The 18,107-nt window shown below is 40.6% G+C and overlaps 1 protein-coding gene across 5 annotated transcripts in view; it reads left to right on the top strand.

The window, feature by feature from the left end:
- Positions 1-18,107, top strand: part of rgs7bpa (regulator of G protein signaling 7 binding protein a) — a 117,610-nt gene that overhangs the window by 83,149 nt on the left and 16,354 nt on the right. For all 5 annotated transcript variants that reach the window (XM_039758688.1, XM_039758686.1, XM_039758690.1 and 2 more), the window contains exon 4: positions 10,486-10,633. In XM_039758688.1, coding sequence (XP_039614622.1) covers positions 10,486-10,633 — 148 coding nt within the window. The remainder of the gene's footprint in view (positions 1-10,485; positions 10,634-18,107) is intronic.

Here is an 18,107-nt window from a genome sequence, read left to right as displayed (position 1 = left end):
AATGTGTGTGTTTATTTCTTATTTATGCTTTGCATTTTGTTATATATTGTTGCTATGAACTTTACAAAATAAAGACTGATGGGTTTATTGCATTACTGTGTTACAAATACAGTAAATCAAAATGTGACCATTCATGCGGATCCCACCAGAGATTGAATTCCTCCTTGGTTAAGACTTACAGCATGACTTTTTCCAGCCCCCATACAGAGTGAAAAATGAGTGTCATGGCCTGCTTAGCTAACATAGTGTTCTTCCAGCCTCTCAAGCTACCGTGTACTACACTTCGGTGCTCTTGAAACAGCTTCTGTTTCAATCTCCCCCCTTATTAAATATGTCACCCGCTGCAAAGGGCATACTGCTTTTGACACAGTGGGCTCATCACAAATCCTTGTTTCCCCAGGACCTCACATGTCCTGGACACATTTAAAGTCGGAGAACAAGCTGCTTCTGGGTTAAAAAAAATTTCCTTTATGTTTAGGATATGGCTATTGTTGTTTTTTTTTTTGTTTTTTTTTTAACAAAGTACCACTGACCTCACTGTACTGTCCTCGGAATGGTCACTTCTTAATGCTTTAGCACTATCAGTATTTTATCCTTTATATGAAAATCAGTGGGCAGCACGGTGGTGCAGTGGGTAGCACTGCTGCTTCGTAGTTAAGAGACCTGGGTTCGCTTCCCGGGTCCTGGGGAAACAAGGATTTGTGATGAGCCCACTGTGTCAAAAGCAGTATGCCCTTTGCAGCGGGTGACATATTTAATAAGGGGGGAGATTGAAACAGAAGATGGAGTTTGCATGTTCTCTCCGTGTCTGCGTGGGTTTCCTTCGGTTTCCTCCCTCAGTCCAAAGACATGCAGGTTAGGTGCATTGGAGATTATAAATTGTCCTTGGTGTGTGTGTTTGTGTGTGTGTGCACCGTGCAGTGGGCTGGCGCCCTGCCTGGGGTTTGTTTCCTGCCTTGCACCCTGTGTTGGCTGGGATTGGCTCCAGCAGATCCCCGTGACCCTGTAGTTAGGATATAGCGGGTTGGATAATGGATGGGTGGATTAAATTCAGTATATCATTTATGTTTCTATTAGGAGATGGTGAATATAAACTGTATCAAGTTTGAGTTTACAAAGAACAAAAAGAAGACATTGCATTTATTTAACGCTTTTCAAGACATTCAGAACACTTTATATAGATAGGGGCAGATAGGGCAGCCATTCCAGCCACCATCAATGTGTATCATCTACCTGGATGATGCAATGGCAGCCATTTTACACCAATACGCTCACCACACATTAGTTATTAGGTGGCAAAGAGGTGAGGGAGATAGTTAGCCCTTAAGGTGTCAGGAGATGATTAAGGGGCCAGAAAGATGATGCCATGTTAGGGCATTTAGCCTGGAAACGGCCAACTCTTTATGAAAGATGCACAAGGATCTTTTACAACCACCAAAAGTCAGGACCTTGGTTTTATGTCTTGGAAGTAAGTTAATTAAAAATTTTAAAAATGTGTCCATTTTTACAAATAAGCCACCATTGCTCCCAATTAATAACAGATTCCCTTCCCTTCTGTATACACAGAATGCCATTTTGTAATTAATTCACTTGTTTTTTCCATGCACTTTTTTGTAGACTGCCTCCACATCAGATCTCAGGTCATTCCTTTCACTCAGTGTTTCATCAAAGGTCTCAACTTCTTTTGTAACCCTGAATAGTTAAGTGGATTGACCGATTGTTAATGTGCCTTCAGAGTCATGGTTTTGACCATTAAATTCTGATGATGTTTGTCAGTGTCTCTCCTTTAAACTATTAAAACCCACAAAAAGATCTAAATAAGAAAAAATTAGGAAACAAAAGCATGAAGGTCAAAACTTTTTATCAAATTAAAGTACAGCAAGATATTCACAAATGAGTCAGACTCCACTGAATTAATCCACGTTAACATTCTTCAGTCAAGATGGAAGGCCCCAGGCATTGATGTTTCCCAGACAGCACGTGGTATAGATCCCAAGAGGCACGGTAGAAACACGTCACATAGCACTGTATAACGTTCTTCAACCTTCTTAATCCAAATGGAGCCTATTGTGCCAGTATTGGGTACAAGACAAAGAAGCAGCCTTTGGGCACCAGTTCTTCACATGGCAATCCACATACATACTGTATAATCATTTACATTTATTTACTTAGCAGACACTTTTATTCAAAGTGACCTACAAAAGAGTTCAACATAATTGAGCAAATGTCAGTCTGTGGGCTGTTTAGGAATAAGAGTTACACAATGAAGGAACAGTTCATAATTGATCATTACAAGGGGACAGCTCAGAAGAAAATTCAAGGAAGTTGCAACTCCTACAATACAAAAACCTCTAACATTAGTTTACCAAAAAAAAAAAAAAAAATCTACAAACGCTTCTTAAATACATTGGAGGATTTAATAGTTTAAATTGAGGTGGGCAACAGCTACCATCAGCTAGGAGCTACACATGAGCTATCATGAGACAGCGTTCATCAACAGATCTGAATGGGCGAGAAGAAGCAGAGGAAATCATTAATGTATATAAATGCTTATATTAATATCCATATTCATTTTTGAGATTAATGTGGCCTGTTTAAAGCATTAAAAAATATTGCTGCATCCCCGGGCCAGCACGTCTCAGGCAGTGCTTGAAATTGTTTTTTTTTGCCATTACAAAACAATAATACAAAAATGTTAAGTGCGTACCTAAAGAATTACATAAACATCCACATCCAGTACCATATTTATATACTATCATTTTCATTTAAAGGTTTAAAATAAATAACATGCGAGCTATAGTGTGGCTTTATGTGATCCAAATAAATAACATTCAAGCTATAGCGCCTCTTTATGTGAAAACAGCAGTGTCAGATGGGGTGGGAGGTAGGGTAGGATCGTGAACGCGAATGAGAGAATGAAACTGAATTTAAAAAGAAAAAAAAAGCTAGCCTTTACAAGTATCATACTTTTATACTGGCTGTTACAGACTGACTGAAATCAAATGTATGTTTTTAGTCTAAAATAGTAAGAATAAGAGCAGTTCACTTCTCAAAACGGAGTCGTGCAGGATCAAACACGTGACCTTTTGATTACCAGTCAGTAGTTAATACCATTGTGCCACCGAGGCAGTAAATGCGTGTCAATATTGCACGCTAACGTGGCTTTTTTTCCTGCAGTTATATTTTTGAATAAAAGCGCACTTGTTCTGTTGTATTTGTACCTTTTGTGAAAGTGTTTCTTTGATATTTGGACTTCTGGCTTCACACATTATTCACTTCATGTCTACATTTTGTCAATCATTACTAAAACATGAAAAACGTTTCTGTGTGTTTACTGTGCATAGATTGTTGTAGACACGGAAAACACATGAAATGCAAGTGTTCCAAATAACGATATAGTATTTATAAAAGGTGTCATTTTGCTTGACTTCTCACTCTATACAACTCCAAGCAACTGACACGCAGGTAAACAGACTTGAGCTGAGAAAACTGTGCGCCAGTCAGGATGTGACAGCAGACTGCTTGCTGTTTGCTGCTTATCAACCCATTTAAATGACAAATGACGGAGAGGTGAGAAGCGATTTAAGGTGGGCCGGATCTACAAGTTTTTTCGTAGGCTCTGGTAATTCTAGTGTTAAATCAGTCTTCAGTAGTGCATTCAAAGTCAACAGTCATTTTGATTGTTTCATTTTTACTTGGACACGTCTGTGTCTCATATGCTATGCCAATCTGATAATTAATACTTTGGCCTAGTTTTCTTATTGCCTTTTTTCAGCTTGCCTCTTAGGAAGGCATTCAAATTTAGGTTGTACTTGCTCAAGTAGTATTTTGTTAGAAGTTCAGGTTTAAGGTCATTGTTTAAGTTTAAACTATGCCATTATTTTTTTTTTTAATTTGTTTGTGTTGATTCTACATTCATTTTATGACACAGTTTGTATTTACTTCATGATTTATGTGTTAACTTTATAATTTCATGTTTTAATGTTAGATGCAGTTAATTACGTTCATTTATGCAATTAGTTTAGTTAAATTATTTCATTGATTCACAGACCTTATATATATTGTGGGAACAGGCCAGACACAGACAGGCAGACATTATTTGTCACCCAACACACGTTTATTTACAAATGTACAATGAATACACACAAACCCAGTGCCGCAGCACCAAACACCCCTCAAGTCCTGGTTTCTCCCAATGCCTTTTCTCTTCTCCTGACTGCCTCCACTTCTCTCCTCTGAGCTCTGTCCTCTTCCACCCAACTCCAGCCATCAAATGGAGGGAGGCGGCCCGTTTAATTCACACCTAGACGAGCTCGAGGTGCCTCCTGATAAGCTTCTGCCGGCACTCCCCAGTGTGGCGGAAGTACAAGCCACGCACCCAGAAGCACTCCGGGTGTCCCTGGTCTTCTTTCTCCCCAGCACTTCCAGGTGTGGCGGAATGCCGAGGGCCAGGGCTCCTCAGGCATCCAGGCGCCTCCTGCCGGTGACCACGGGCCCCTACAGGGTTGAGCTTCCAAGCTCCGTACCCATGGTCCCCAAAACCACCAGGGCGGTCGCCCGCTCACATACGGGAGGAGGCGTAAGCCTTCCTCTGGTCCTTCTGGGCGTCCTGGCTGGGTACAACCCCCAGACGCTCACCACTATATATATATATATATATATATATATATATATATATCGCTTTGTGAAGGGGGGGTCTGAACGCACGCTAAAGAGATGCGATCGGTTCAGCTGGTGTCTATATATTGTAAAAGGCGCTATATAGCACCCGACCCGGCACAGACCATGCAGAGGCACATGTACAAAAACACACAGGCTTTTATTTTTCTTCAGCTGTGTGACACGTCTTCCCCGTGCCACACAGCCCAAACACAGTCCCAAAGCACAAGCAATACTCTTCCCTCTCTGGTACCACCACTCCTCCCAGGCAACCTCGTCCTCTTCCTCCCGATTCTGGCTACCCAGTGGTGGAGGCTGGCTCGTTTTATACCCCACCCGGAAGTGTTCCAGGTACTTGACCACCTGGTCCTAATTGCACCTCCTGGTGGGGCTCTTGAGCCGTGGCAGCACCCCCTAGCAGCCACCCCCTCTCCCAACCAGGCTGTAGAGGACTCCATGTCCCAGAGAGCCACGTGGGAGAGTGGGAAATGAACATTGGCCAGGGAGGCTGACACCTAGCATCCCGGGGGAGGTAATGAGCTGTCCATGATGGCTCCCCCGGAACATATGTAGCAGGGGCGTCCTGACCGGGTATGGGACCCGGCTGTCCGTCACAATATATATATTTATATTTATTACAGGGTGAGTCAAAATTATGTTAATACCAATGGTACTGCTATGTATATACTTACATGCAATTTTTGTTAACAATTTATGTGCCACATATGGTACAAATGTTGAACTTGATGGCAAACAGGTTGAAACATTCCTGTAAATCATCTTGCACATATGAAGTATGTTTTGTGAATAAATTGTTTCCGCCGTTCCAGTGTTAACGTAATTTTGACTCACTCTGAATATATACAGTGATCCCCTGCTATATCGCAGTTCAGCTATCGCGTCTCCGCTACATCGCGGATTTATTAATAGTATTATTATTACTAGGGGGCTCCGCTCCCTGCTCACTTCGCTCACCCACCCCCGGTTTGGTTTACCGGAAAAACAATTTAAAGAGTGTTATTTTCAAAGGAATTGTTACATATGCATTATTTTCATTTTTACTTTAAAAGTTTTGTAAAAACAATATTTTTCCTTTATTTCCTGCCCGGACGTGGTTAAATCTCTTTCTCGTAGTACTTTTAACGCTGCTCGCTTTGTGAAGGGGGGTCTGAACACACGCTAAAGAGATGCGATCAGTTCAGCTGGTGTCTTGCTGATGCTGCTGGCCAGCTGTGTGTTGTGCTTGTTGCGCTTTGCGTCAATCACTTAAAAGCCTGTACAGCAGCTTTCCTTTTTTCACTTTGCGTCTCTGACGCTCTCTTTGTGAAGGGTGGCAGCTGAACTCACGCTAAGCAGACGTGGACAGATCAGCTACTGGCTTTGTGCTGCTTCTGCTAAGATGTCTGATCTGTTTGTCGCTCTGCGCATTCTGAAGGGGGTGTGAGGGCTGAACCCACACTAAGGAGAAGTGCTCGAATCTGGTCACAATCCCTTCGCTCAAACCAACCCGGAGGCGCGCTACGCTCCTGCCACTTCATGTTGGGAATGGGGGAGCTGAATGCACAATAAGGAGAACGGTAGTATATTTTGCCAAGATGCTTTTTCATCTTGTCGCTCTGTCATTTAAAAGCCTGTACAGCAGCTCTTATCCTGTCTCTCTGCCTGCTCTTGCATGAAGTTAAAAGGTTTTATAATAGAGAGATGTTACTAATATCCTTAGCCCGTCATCCATATATCATATGTGTTTACAAAGTGTGTTTTAATAAGTTTACATGTGTTTAAAGCGTGTGGGATGGGTATTTTAAGGCTTAAACTATAAAAAAAAATGTGGTCTTTCTATATCGCGGATTTTCATCTATCACGGGTGGGTCTGGAACGTAACTTCCGCAATAGGTTGGGGATTACTGTATATATATTATAAAAAAATGTTGCAACGATACAAGGCTTTTTTTCTGCGACGAGACCTTTTGAAGAGAGACAGAGAGACACTTTCACTTCCCATGAGATGGACAAGTCAGGTCATACTTACAACCTTTGGAAGTCCTGTGATACACATGCAGAGCAGGTTAGAAGTAGGAAAATACAAAAGTCTCAAAAAATGAAAGTAAAGATTGCATTTGTGCAAACAAGTTGTACAGGCTTTTAAATGTTATAAGTGCGGCACGAAATGCAGATTATGCAGCAGCAAGCCACCAGCTGATCAAGCAAAGAGGAGGTAAAAAAATTTTTTATTTGTTTCCCATTGTATCACCGTTTAAGAGGGGTTTTGGAGGAGCATCCGTATCTCCTTGCGGTGCATTCAGTCCCCCTCTTCACAACGGCGCGTAGCGCTGGTGAAGGGGGAAAGGGGTTGGCGAGAGAAGCCCCATAGTATGTATGTATATACACTCAACCAAAGGATTATTAGGAACACCTGTTCAATTTCTCATTAATGCAATTATCTAATCAACCAATCACATGGCAGTTGCTTCAATGCATTTAGGGGTGTGGTCCTGGTCAAGACAATCTCCTGAACTCCAAACTGAATGGCAGAATGGGAAAGAAAGGTGATTTAAGCAATTTTGAGCGTGGCATGGTTGTTGGTGCCAGACGGGCCGGTCTGAGTATTTCACAATCTGCTCAGTTACTGGGATTTTCACGCACAACCATTTCTAGGGTTTACAAAGAATGGTGTGAAAAGGGAAAAACATCCAGTATGCGGCAGTCCTGTGGGCGAAAATGTCTTGTTGATGCTAGAGGTCTGAGGAGAATGGGCCGACTGATTCAAGCTGATAGAAGAGCAACTTTGACTGAAATAACCACTCGTTACAACCGAGGTATGCAGCAAAGCATTTGTGAAGCCACAACACACACAACCTTGAGGCGGATGGGCTACAACAGCAGAAGACCCCACCGGGTACCACTCATCTCCACTACAAATAGGAAAAAGAGGTTAAAATTTGTACAAGCTCACCAGAATTGGACAGTTGAAGACTGGAAAAATGTTGCCTGGTCTGATGAGTCTCGATTTCTGTTGAGACATTCAAATGGAGTCAGAATTTGGCGTAAACAGAATGAGAACATGGATCCATCATGCCTTGTTACCATTGTGCAGGCTGGTGGTGGTGGTGTAATGGTGTGGGGGATGTTTTCTTGGCACACTTTAGGCCCCTTAGTGCCAATTGGGCATCATTTAAATGCCACGGGCTACCTGAGCATTGTTTCTGACCATGTCCATCCCTTCATGACCACCATGTACCCATCCTCTGATGGCTACTTCCAGCAGGATAATGCACCGTGTCACAAAGCTCGAATCATTTCAAATTGGTTTCTTGAACATGACAATGAGTTCACTGTACTAAAATGGCCCCCACAGTCACCAGATCTCAACCCAATAGAGCATCTTTGGGATGTGGTGGAATGGGAGCTTCGTGCCCTGGATGTGCATCCCACAAATCTCCATCAACTGCAAGATGCTATCCTATCAATATGGGCCAACATTTCTAAAGAATGCTTTCAGCACCTTGTTGAATCAATGCCACGTATAATTAAGGCAGTTCTGAAGGCGAAAGGGAGTCAAACACCGTATTAGTATGGTGTTCCTAATAATCCTTTAGGTGAGTGTATATACAGTATATATATATAGAGAAAGAGAGAGAGAGAGCGAGAGAGACAGATAGGGGGTGCTGTCATACCCTCACATCAGATGCCAGACACCAGATAAAAGTCCAAATATTTTATTAATTCAAACTATACAGTGCACAAAGCCCCCTCCACTCAGTAATCAATAAATCCTCCACTCTCCCAGACACGTTGCCACCCTTCCTCCCTGCTCAGCTCAACCCTGGGATCTCCCACAGTCCTTTAAATAGTCCTTGACCCGGAAGTGCTTCTGACCCCTCAGTCCATGTGACTATCCAGCACTTCCAGGTCAGGTGAAAACTCCTTTTCTTCGTCAGCCCGGAAGCACTTTATTTTTTCCAACCATGTGACTGGGATGTACTTCCGGGCTGTGTGGAAAATAAACGTCTTTGTGCCTCCCTGCAGCGTCCCCTGGTGGCCCCGACGTTATTCAGCAGGGCTGTGTATTAAAACTCCATAGTCCATGATGCCATGCAGGAATTCGGGGCATCTCCATGTTGCAGGGAGGACACCATCTGGCGGCTTGGGGGTCTTGGCTGAGATAAACTGCCGGCTATAGTCCACAATATATATATATTGGCCCATTGACTACCTCATTTGGCAAGCATCAAGGATTTGAATTCAACATGTGCTATTACAGTACCAGACAGGCCACTACATTTTTAATCATCTACAGCAACTTGGTAACGCTTGCAGAGATTTACAGTAGTCAAGACATGACAAGATCAATTCCTGGACCAGGGCTGGGCTGTAGACTCAGTTATATATGGTCTTATCTTGTGGATTTTATACAGAGTGAATCTTGAAGACTGATAGACTTTAGTGCCATGGTCACTTAAGGACAGCTGGTTGTCGATCACCACCACAAGCCTGTATACTGACTTGGGGGGCATTAGTGGTAATGAACTGAACTGAACAGACATGGAGTGTTGAATAAATTAACTGGATGGGATAACAAAGAGATCTGTCTTTGCTGGATTGACCTGGTGACAGTGTTCCTTCACCCAGGTTGAGATATAATTCAAACATGCAGAGATTCTAGCTGATACCATGTGGTAACCATTAGGGCACAGCTTCAAATTATTGCTGTAAAACTGATATGAGAAACCATGGAACTGGATGAAGGGGCCTAATGAGGTGGCATATAGAGAGATGAGGAGAGGTCCTAGCACCAATCCTTGGAACACCCCTCTGCTTGCCTGGTGCGCCCTGGACAGCGCTTCTCTCCAGGACACAAAATACCTGAGGGCAGTCGCACTGATGCCAAGGTCAGAAAGGGTGGCAAGGAAGATCACTGAATCATTTACTGTACATGAATATTGTGAATATATATATATATATATATATCTATATATATATATATATATAGATATATATATAGTGTTGTATATTATGTACCAGAATATCATCATATATATTTAAAATATTATATACCTGCATCCATCCATGCTCTTATCCACTTATCCAGGTCAGGGATGTGAGGAGCCACTGCCTATCCCTGGATTCTTAGACACAAGGCAGGAACCAACCATGTATGGGGTACCTGTATTATTGCCTATTGTATAAGATAAATTAACACATGCTGGATATAAATACAGTATTAAACAATTATAATGATCATAAGTTTAAAAATGTTGTACTGCATCCTAATTGGTGCATTTAAACTGGTTGCCATCCAAATTTGGTTCCTGTAAATACAGGCTGTCACTCTTCACAACACAGACATCAGTAAACAGCAATTCATGGAATAAAAAAAAAAAAGATATTTTGTGTGCAACACACTACAGCATTTTTTTGTCATTCTCAACATATCTTTGGATTAAAGAAAAAAATAATAAGGCAAGGAAAGATGGCAGACTGACGAAGCACACACTTATCTTTTGTTTTTTGTTTGTGTTGTACAATATCAAATTGAGCATGTTTAATTGTTCCATGACAAAAGAAATTAATATTTAATTACCCATCTCCATTTTGACCTTCAATTAAATAAGGGCACAGCAATCTAATCAAATAGTAGGTGAAGAAAACATTCATGAGGTTACTGGAACAACAGTGACATATTAGAGCTAACACTGTCTTCAGAAGAAGAAAGAGAGAGACGGTATTATTATTGTATGGTATGGAATGGCATGCCTAGTGCTCCAGAAAGGTGTTTGATTAAACTGTTCTTGTCATATTTTTATTCATGTAAACTTTGTTTTGCAGGAAAGGAGGCCAGCACTCTTCCGAAGATTTTAGACTGCAAAATGGAGGAAAGCTCAGAAATCCCAATATTAGAAGATACATCATCCTCACCAATAGACTACCATCAGTATTCCTGGCAGGTTTCCACAGACATTGAAAACACAGAAAGGTTTGCATTTATTAGAAAGTAGACACCAACTTGTTCACTATTAGTAAGGACAATAGGCAGATGAATTACATATAGAATGTTTTGTTTCTCTTCTTCGGAAACTGATTTAAAACGTTCTGTGTTTCTATTTCAGTTGAAAATGTAACTAAACTTAATGTCAACTAAGGAATCTATTAATGGTTTTGGGCTTCAGATTGTATTCAGGCAATACTGTATGATATACAGCTTCAAGTGTGATGCCTATAAAAAGTATTCACTCCCTTATTATTATTATACAGCATTGAATTAAGTAGATTGCATTTGGCTTTTTGACATTGATCAACAGAAAAAAGACTCTATAATGTCCAAGTGAAAACAGGTGTCTTTGAAATACTCTAACTTAGTTACAAATACAAAACACAAAGTAATTAATGGCATAAGTATTCAGTATTTAGTAGGCGTACCTTTGGCAGCCATGACAGCCTTGAGTGTGTGTGGGCAGCTTTGCACATCTGGACTCTGCACTTTTTCCCATTCTGTTTTGATCCAGATCTGTCAGATTGCATGGGGATTGTAAGTGAACAGCATTTATAAAGTCCAGCTGCAAATTGTCACTTGAATTGTGATCTGGAATCTACCTCATCCACTTCCGGACATTAACATTGTTGTTTTTAAGCCATTCCTCTGTAGATTTGACTATATGCTTGGGGTTTTTGTCTTGCTTGAATACAAATCTTCTCCCAAGGTGTAGGTTTCCTGCAGACTGTTTCATGTTTTCCTCCAGGATTTCCCTTTACTTTGCCGCATTCATTTTACCGTCGACCCTCACAAGCCTCACAGGGCCTGCTGTGCAAAAGCGTCCCCACAGCAGGATACTTGCCTCACCATGCTGCTTCATGGCTGGGATGTGTGTTTTTGAAAATGTGCTTTGTTTAATCATTGCCTTTAGTCTGATAGTCAAAAAGCTCAATTTTGTTCTCTTCAAATCATAGAACCATCTTCCAGCTAGCTTTAGAGTCACCCATGTAACTTCTGGAAAATTCTCTCTGCATTTTTTTTAAACAGTGACTTTCTCCTTCCCATATAGCTGTGAAGCACTTGGGCAGCTCCTTCATAAGAAATTTGACAAACGGAGGAGACCATTCAGTCCATCAAGCCAGTTTGTTTAGCTAATAGCTAAGCTGTCCCAATATCCCATTGAGGTTTCTGTTTCAACAACCTGACTCAGAGGTTTGTTTCAGATTCCCACAACTCTTTATGTGAAAAACTGCTTTCTGGTTTCTTTCCTAAATGCACTTCCCATTCATTTCCAATCCAGAGTTATCCTAGGTCTTTTGGTGGCCTCACTTGCGTTCTTGCACGATCACTCAATTTTTGTAGACGTTCTGCTCTTGGCAGATTTACATTCTTGCCAAACTCTATTCTTTCTTCATGACTGATTTAATTGGACTCCTAGGGATATTCAGTGACTTGGATATTTTCTTGTATTTATCCCCTGACTTGAGTTTTTCAGTCATCTTTTCACCGAGTTACTTGGGAGTCTTCTTTTGTCTTTATAGTGCAGGTTATGCCACAATATTGACTCACCACAAGTTGGACCTTCGAGATAAGATGCATTTATACTGTAATCAAGTGAAACCCCTTGACTATAGTCAATTGATCTCCATGTAACAAAATATGTAATTTCTTTTTTATTTTATTGAATTTATTAAAATCAAATAACACTCCATACACATAACTCAAGTTTTACAAAAAGAAAAAAAAATGAAAAAGGTTCGAAACAAATCAACCTCCACCCCTAAGAATAAGAGCTAGGCCAGCAGAGTAAAAAACTTTAAGCTAGTAAAGACACATGAATAGATAAAATAATAAATTAATAAAGATAAATGAAGTAAAAAAAAGGGAAAGAACCTGTTTCCTCAATTTAAATGCTTATTTTAAATGGTTATTGTTTAGATCCTGCCAGGTTTTGAAAACGTTTTGTACATATCCCCTAAGTGAGAATTTGATTTTTTCCAGTTTCAGATAGTATATAACATCAGTTACCCACTGACTTAGAACAGGAGAGTTGGGATTCTTCCAACTGAGCAAGATAAGTCAGATACAGTTTATTTGTCCTTCTCCACTTGAAGCCCATCTGGAAATACACCAAACACAGCTGTTAATGGGTTAGCAGTGATTATGACTCTGAGGCTGTCTGAAAGGCATTTCAAGATTTTAGTCCAGAATGATGTTAATTTGGTGCACACCCTAAACATGTGACCCAATGAGGCTGGAACTTGATTGCAACATTCGCAGGTTTGATCTTGCCCTGGAAACATTTTGGACAGTTTTAAGTGAGACAGATGTGCTTGATATATAATTTTGAGTTGAATAATTCTATGCGGGTGGCATGGTGGCGCAGTGGGTAGCACTGCTGCCTCACAGTTAGGAGACCTGGGTTTGCTTCCCAGGTCCTCCCTGCATGGAGTTTGTATGTTCTCCCCATGTCTGCATGGGTTTCCTCCCACAGTCCAAAGACATGCAGGTTAGGTGCATTGGCAATTCTAAATCGTCCCTAGTGTGTGCTTGGTGTGTGTGTGTGCATGCCCTGCGGTGGGGGGCTGGTGCCCTGTCCGAGGTTTGTTTCCTGCCTTACGCCCTGTGTTGGCTGGGATTGGCTCCAGCAGACCCCTGTGTCTCTGTAGTTAGGATATAGCGAGTTGGATAATGGATGGATTGATAATTCTATGCTTATGGAGCATATGGAGCTCGAGTGAATTCTGCAAAATATGTGATTTCTTAAAACACCTGGCAGCACCAGTGATGTAAATACATATGCAATCAATTTATTTTGTTTTATATTTGTAATTCATTTAGACTACTTTGGAGAAATCCGTTTTCACTTTGGCATTAAAAAGTCTTTTTCTGTTAATCATCGCCAAAAAGCCAAGTTAGATCCATTTGTTTTTCAAAGCTGTATAACAATAAAATGTAAAAAATTTCAGGGGTGACTTTTTATGGACACTGTATGTTGGTTCTTTGGAATACCATTGTAATCCAAAGTACTACAGAAAGGTCAAATAAATTAAACACAACAAATACAACAAACACAAACACATGCTCCTTTCTTTTGCCGTGTTTTCTTTATTAGAGATTTTGAAAGGCAGAGCAGTAAGATATTTTATTAATGTCATCCATCCATCCTCAAACCCAGTCAAAGGGGCCAGAACCTATCCAGGCATCATTGAACACAAAGCAGCACAGCATGGGGCACTGGACCACCCTCAGGGGAAACATTCACACACTCAGGGCTGGATTTACACATTTCTACACCCTAGGCCAAAGCACATAATTCTGCAATAAAAAAGTTAATTTATATTTTTCAATTTAATATCTAATAGTTTATTTTTGAAACATATAACCACTTAAAATCTGTATAATCTTTGAACCACATTGTATTTTGAATTCAAAACTACACTTCTACACTACTTATGAAATTGCATAATATTAACACCTACAAAAAAACTTTCCATCAAATTTCTTCAAGTCGTCTTAAATACCTACTAGAATTTCTTCCTTCGTGCTTTTGTCCATGAAAAGGCTTCTGTTGTTTCATTGAAGTCGACAGGTCTTGTTAAATCTGCTTCAATGCAAAGAACTGCAAGGGCATTCAGCTTATTTTGCTGCATCGTAGATCTTAAATGATCCTTGATTCTTTTCAGAGAAGAAAAAGACCTTTCAGCCGAGGAATTCGTCACTGGCGTGCAGACAGACATTCTTAAAAAAATGTGAATGTTTGGATAAACTGTTTGTAGTCCTTTTCCTCGTAGCCACTTGCAAAGTGCTAAGGGGTTTTTAGTCCCAATGTTGCAATCAGTTATGTGAGATTTCAGACGGACAAGTTCATCACATAGAGCAGGTTCCAGATCATCTTTGAAAATCAAAGCAGGTTTCTTCCCTCTTCTTCAAGTTCAGGAGAAGTCAGCGACCAGAATTTTGTAATACTGTAGCACCAAATCTTTCACCGAACTCTTTGTAGGCAACTGACCTTTTCTCAAGTTCTGCTTTAAGGTTGTCAGCTATCATTAGAAATGTATTTCATTCGAAAGTTGTCACGCCTGCTTAAATGAACTTCACCATCACGTATCTCACCAGATTGCAGTTTCCTCAGAATCTAACGCTTTTCATCACGCTCATATACTTACTTTTTAGAAATGTTGACAGCTTTTTCCTCATATAAATCAAACTGTTCTCGCAGTTCTATCAAGAACTTTATTAATGATTGGAGAACTTCGGCAACTTTCAAAACATCAGTTTCTACGTTTTGCACATACTTGTTCACTTGGTGTAATCTGAGTAGCACCGTTCCCCAGAACGGTACCATGAATGCTGTTTCAAGTCTTCACAGCTTGAAACAGTATATAAAAGTAGTAACGATATATTTTACGTACTCACTATTAGTAGATATGTAGAAGTCAAGTGATATGAGCGTAATTAATCATTTGGAATCACTATCGTAATGCCAAATCTGGAATTTTCCTTTAACACGTGGTTTACGCTGAGTGTGTGACAGAGAAATAGCAAATGCTTTTTGCCGTGACTGAGCAAGACAGCGCAAGCTGTAGAGATAGGCAACGTAAATGTACCGCTCAATTTATTTAATGTATATGGATGTACATTTAAAAAACAGCATTTTATATGGCCTTTCAAAATAATCCTGAAAAATGTATAAATATTTGGTTGTTATTTCTTCTGTATATAAGCCCTCCCCTCCCCCGACTTCTGTGGTTGTAGGTTGGCCTAAGGCCGGAGTTATACACTCACCTAAAGGATTATTAGGAACACCTGTTCAATATCTCATTAATGCAATTATGCACTGGGTACCACTCATCTCCACTACAAATAGGAAAAAGAGGCTACAATTTGCACAAGCTCACCAAAATTGGACAGTTGAAGACTGGAAAAATGTTGCCTGGTCTGATGAGTCTCGATTTCTGTTGAGACATTCAAATGGTAAGAGTCAGAATTTGGCGTAAACAGAATGAGAACATGGATCCATCATGCCTTGTTACCACTGTGCAGGCTGGTGGTGGTGGTGTAATGGTGTGGGGGATGTTTTCTTGGCACACTTTAGGCCCCTTAGTGCCAATTGGGCATCGTTTAAATGCCACGGGCTACCTGAGCATTGTTTCTGACCATGTCCATCCCTTCATGACCACCATGTACCCATCCTCTGATGGCTACTTCCAGCAGGATAATGCACCATGGCACAAAGCTCGAATCATTTCAAATTGGTTTCTTGAACATGACAATGAGTTCACTGTACTAAAATGGCCCCCACAGTCACCAGATCTCAACCCAATAGAGCATCTTTGGGATGTGGTGGAATGGGAGCTTCGTGCCCTGGATGTGCATCCCACAAATCTCCATCAACTGCAAGATGCTATCCTATCAATATGGGCCAACATTTCTAAAGAATGCTTTCAGCACCTTGTTGAATCAATGCCACATAGAATTAAGGCAGTTCTGAAGGTGAAAGGGGGTCAAACACCGTATTAGTATGGTGTTACTAATAATCCTTTAGGTGAGTGTACTTCACGCGACACGACGCATGCTGCAGAGGACGCTCCTGCTACGCAAGCGTTGTTGTTTTCATACTTGCACGCGTACTTTACGTAAATCTGGAGGAATCCACCAGGTGGCAGTGCGAGATATTATCATGGTGATAACATGGTCGGCTTTTCTGTGTTGTGAATTGCCTAAAACACCTATAACACCTTACCGCAATATCTCTGAAAAGGATGTTTATTGATTAAATCCATAAATCAGGGGATGTGTCCATTCCAGCAAGCATTGGGCACGTCTGAGGAACAATCTCTGGATGAGGTCTCAGCTCATCGCAAGGTGAATACAAGCACACACATACACTAGCGTCATTTTAGCGGCACCAAATCCCCAAACCTGCATATCTTTGGAAGGAAACGGAGCACAGTGTGGAATACAAGCAGGAAATACCAGCAACATAACTCCCTGCGAGACAGCAGTGCTATTGCTCCGCCACCGTGTCACTCCCATGTGTGTAATTATTCCCCCCTTGTGTGTAATTGTTAACAGTATTCATTATTTAAACTAAATTATATGTAAAATGTAACATAAACACTTTAATGCATTTCATCATGAAAGTGATATCAAGTATGAATCTAAAGATTCTAAATGTGCAGAGAGTTGGAATATCATACATTTAATTTGTTCTGTGTGGCGATCTATTGCTACTTGCCGCAGCTGTCAGGTGCAAGAAGCTCGTAGCGATTAAAAACTGGGATGACGTTTACGACGGTCTGCTTTAATGATAAAGTAAACTACGCGGTTAAAGTGGACAATTCGAGATTAAAGCTGAAATTTCCACTTTAATCACAAAATACACGTTTTCACCGTGCCCTTTATTTTTTTCTCAGTGGCTCAAATACAGCTCTATACATTATGTTGCTGTTGTGAAGTTGCAAAAAAACGGCATAAAGATGTTATGTGAGACTTTTAAAATGTATCGTGTCATTACGATCTGGAATATGCAACGCTTGAATATAAAAGAACCACGAATGCATCTGTACAGTATGTCGGCATTTTGCTTCACCACATCGAACCATTCATCAAACAGCGAAGCACGCATATCGATCCCCGTAGTATCTGTATAGAGGCTTTCTGTCACATGTAGATAGTAAACAGAGACTCTGACGTCACATTCCGACTTTTAGCACACTGTGCCCCCCGACTTTTTGCTGGTACTGCAACTCGCGCACGTATCCCGTTAATTTCTGAGGACCTGCTAATGAAATGAACGCTGGGAACGCGTGGCAGCCATGATGCGGGCGCATACGCGTTCTGAGCGTAAAGTATAAATGAGCCCTAATGGGAAATCCGACCCTGCACACACTTACACTAATATGTGCTCCAGTTAACCTGACGTGTGTTTTTAGAATCAGAGAAAGAATAAGCTGTCTCCACACAACCACAGTGTCTCCCTGACTTTACACCCCTTCTACAGTATCCTGTTTATGTCCCCTTTATTAATCATCCAGTTATTTCCTTCACACTTTATTCCACTAATTCAAATTTTATTAAGCAAAGGATTAAAGAAATTGACGCAGGACAGGGGGGTTCTCACTGTAATATTTAATATCAAAATAATGGGATTGATTTTTTTTTTTTTACTTTAAATCAGTATGCCAATAATAAGGTGTCCAAATTTCAACATACTATAATTGAGCAAGTTTAGGCCATTCATTCTTGGTTATGAAATGATATTTATGTTATGCACATTTTTAGAATAAAAAAATATGCAGGCAAAACAGATTTCCATTAATATGCATCTGCAGGATAAAGTTAAAGATTAGAGTAATTTCTGTTCTGAAAAAAATTTTTTAAAAAATGTGAGAAACTCCACAATTTTCCCTTTGAGTCTTTATCAAGTGCATGTTTAAAGTGGAGTGAAGTATAGAATATGCAGATAAGCTGG

This window comes from Polypterus senegalus, chromosome 7, assembly GCF_016835505.1.
Source record: "Polypterus senegalus isolate Bchr_013 chromosome 7, ASM1683550v1, whole genome shotgun sequence".
In the NCBI taxonomy this organism is placed as follows: Eukaryota; Metazoa; Chordata; class Cladistia; order Polypteriformes; family Polypteridae; genus Polypterus; species Polypterus senegalus.
This window is presented reverse-complemented; position numbering and strand designations above follow the sequence as displayed.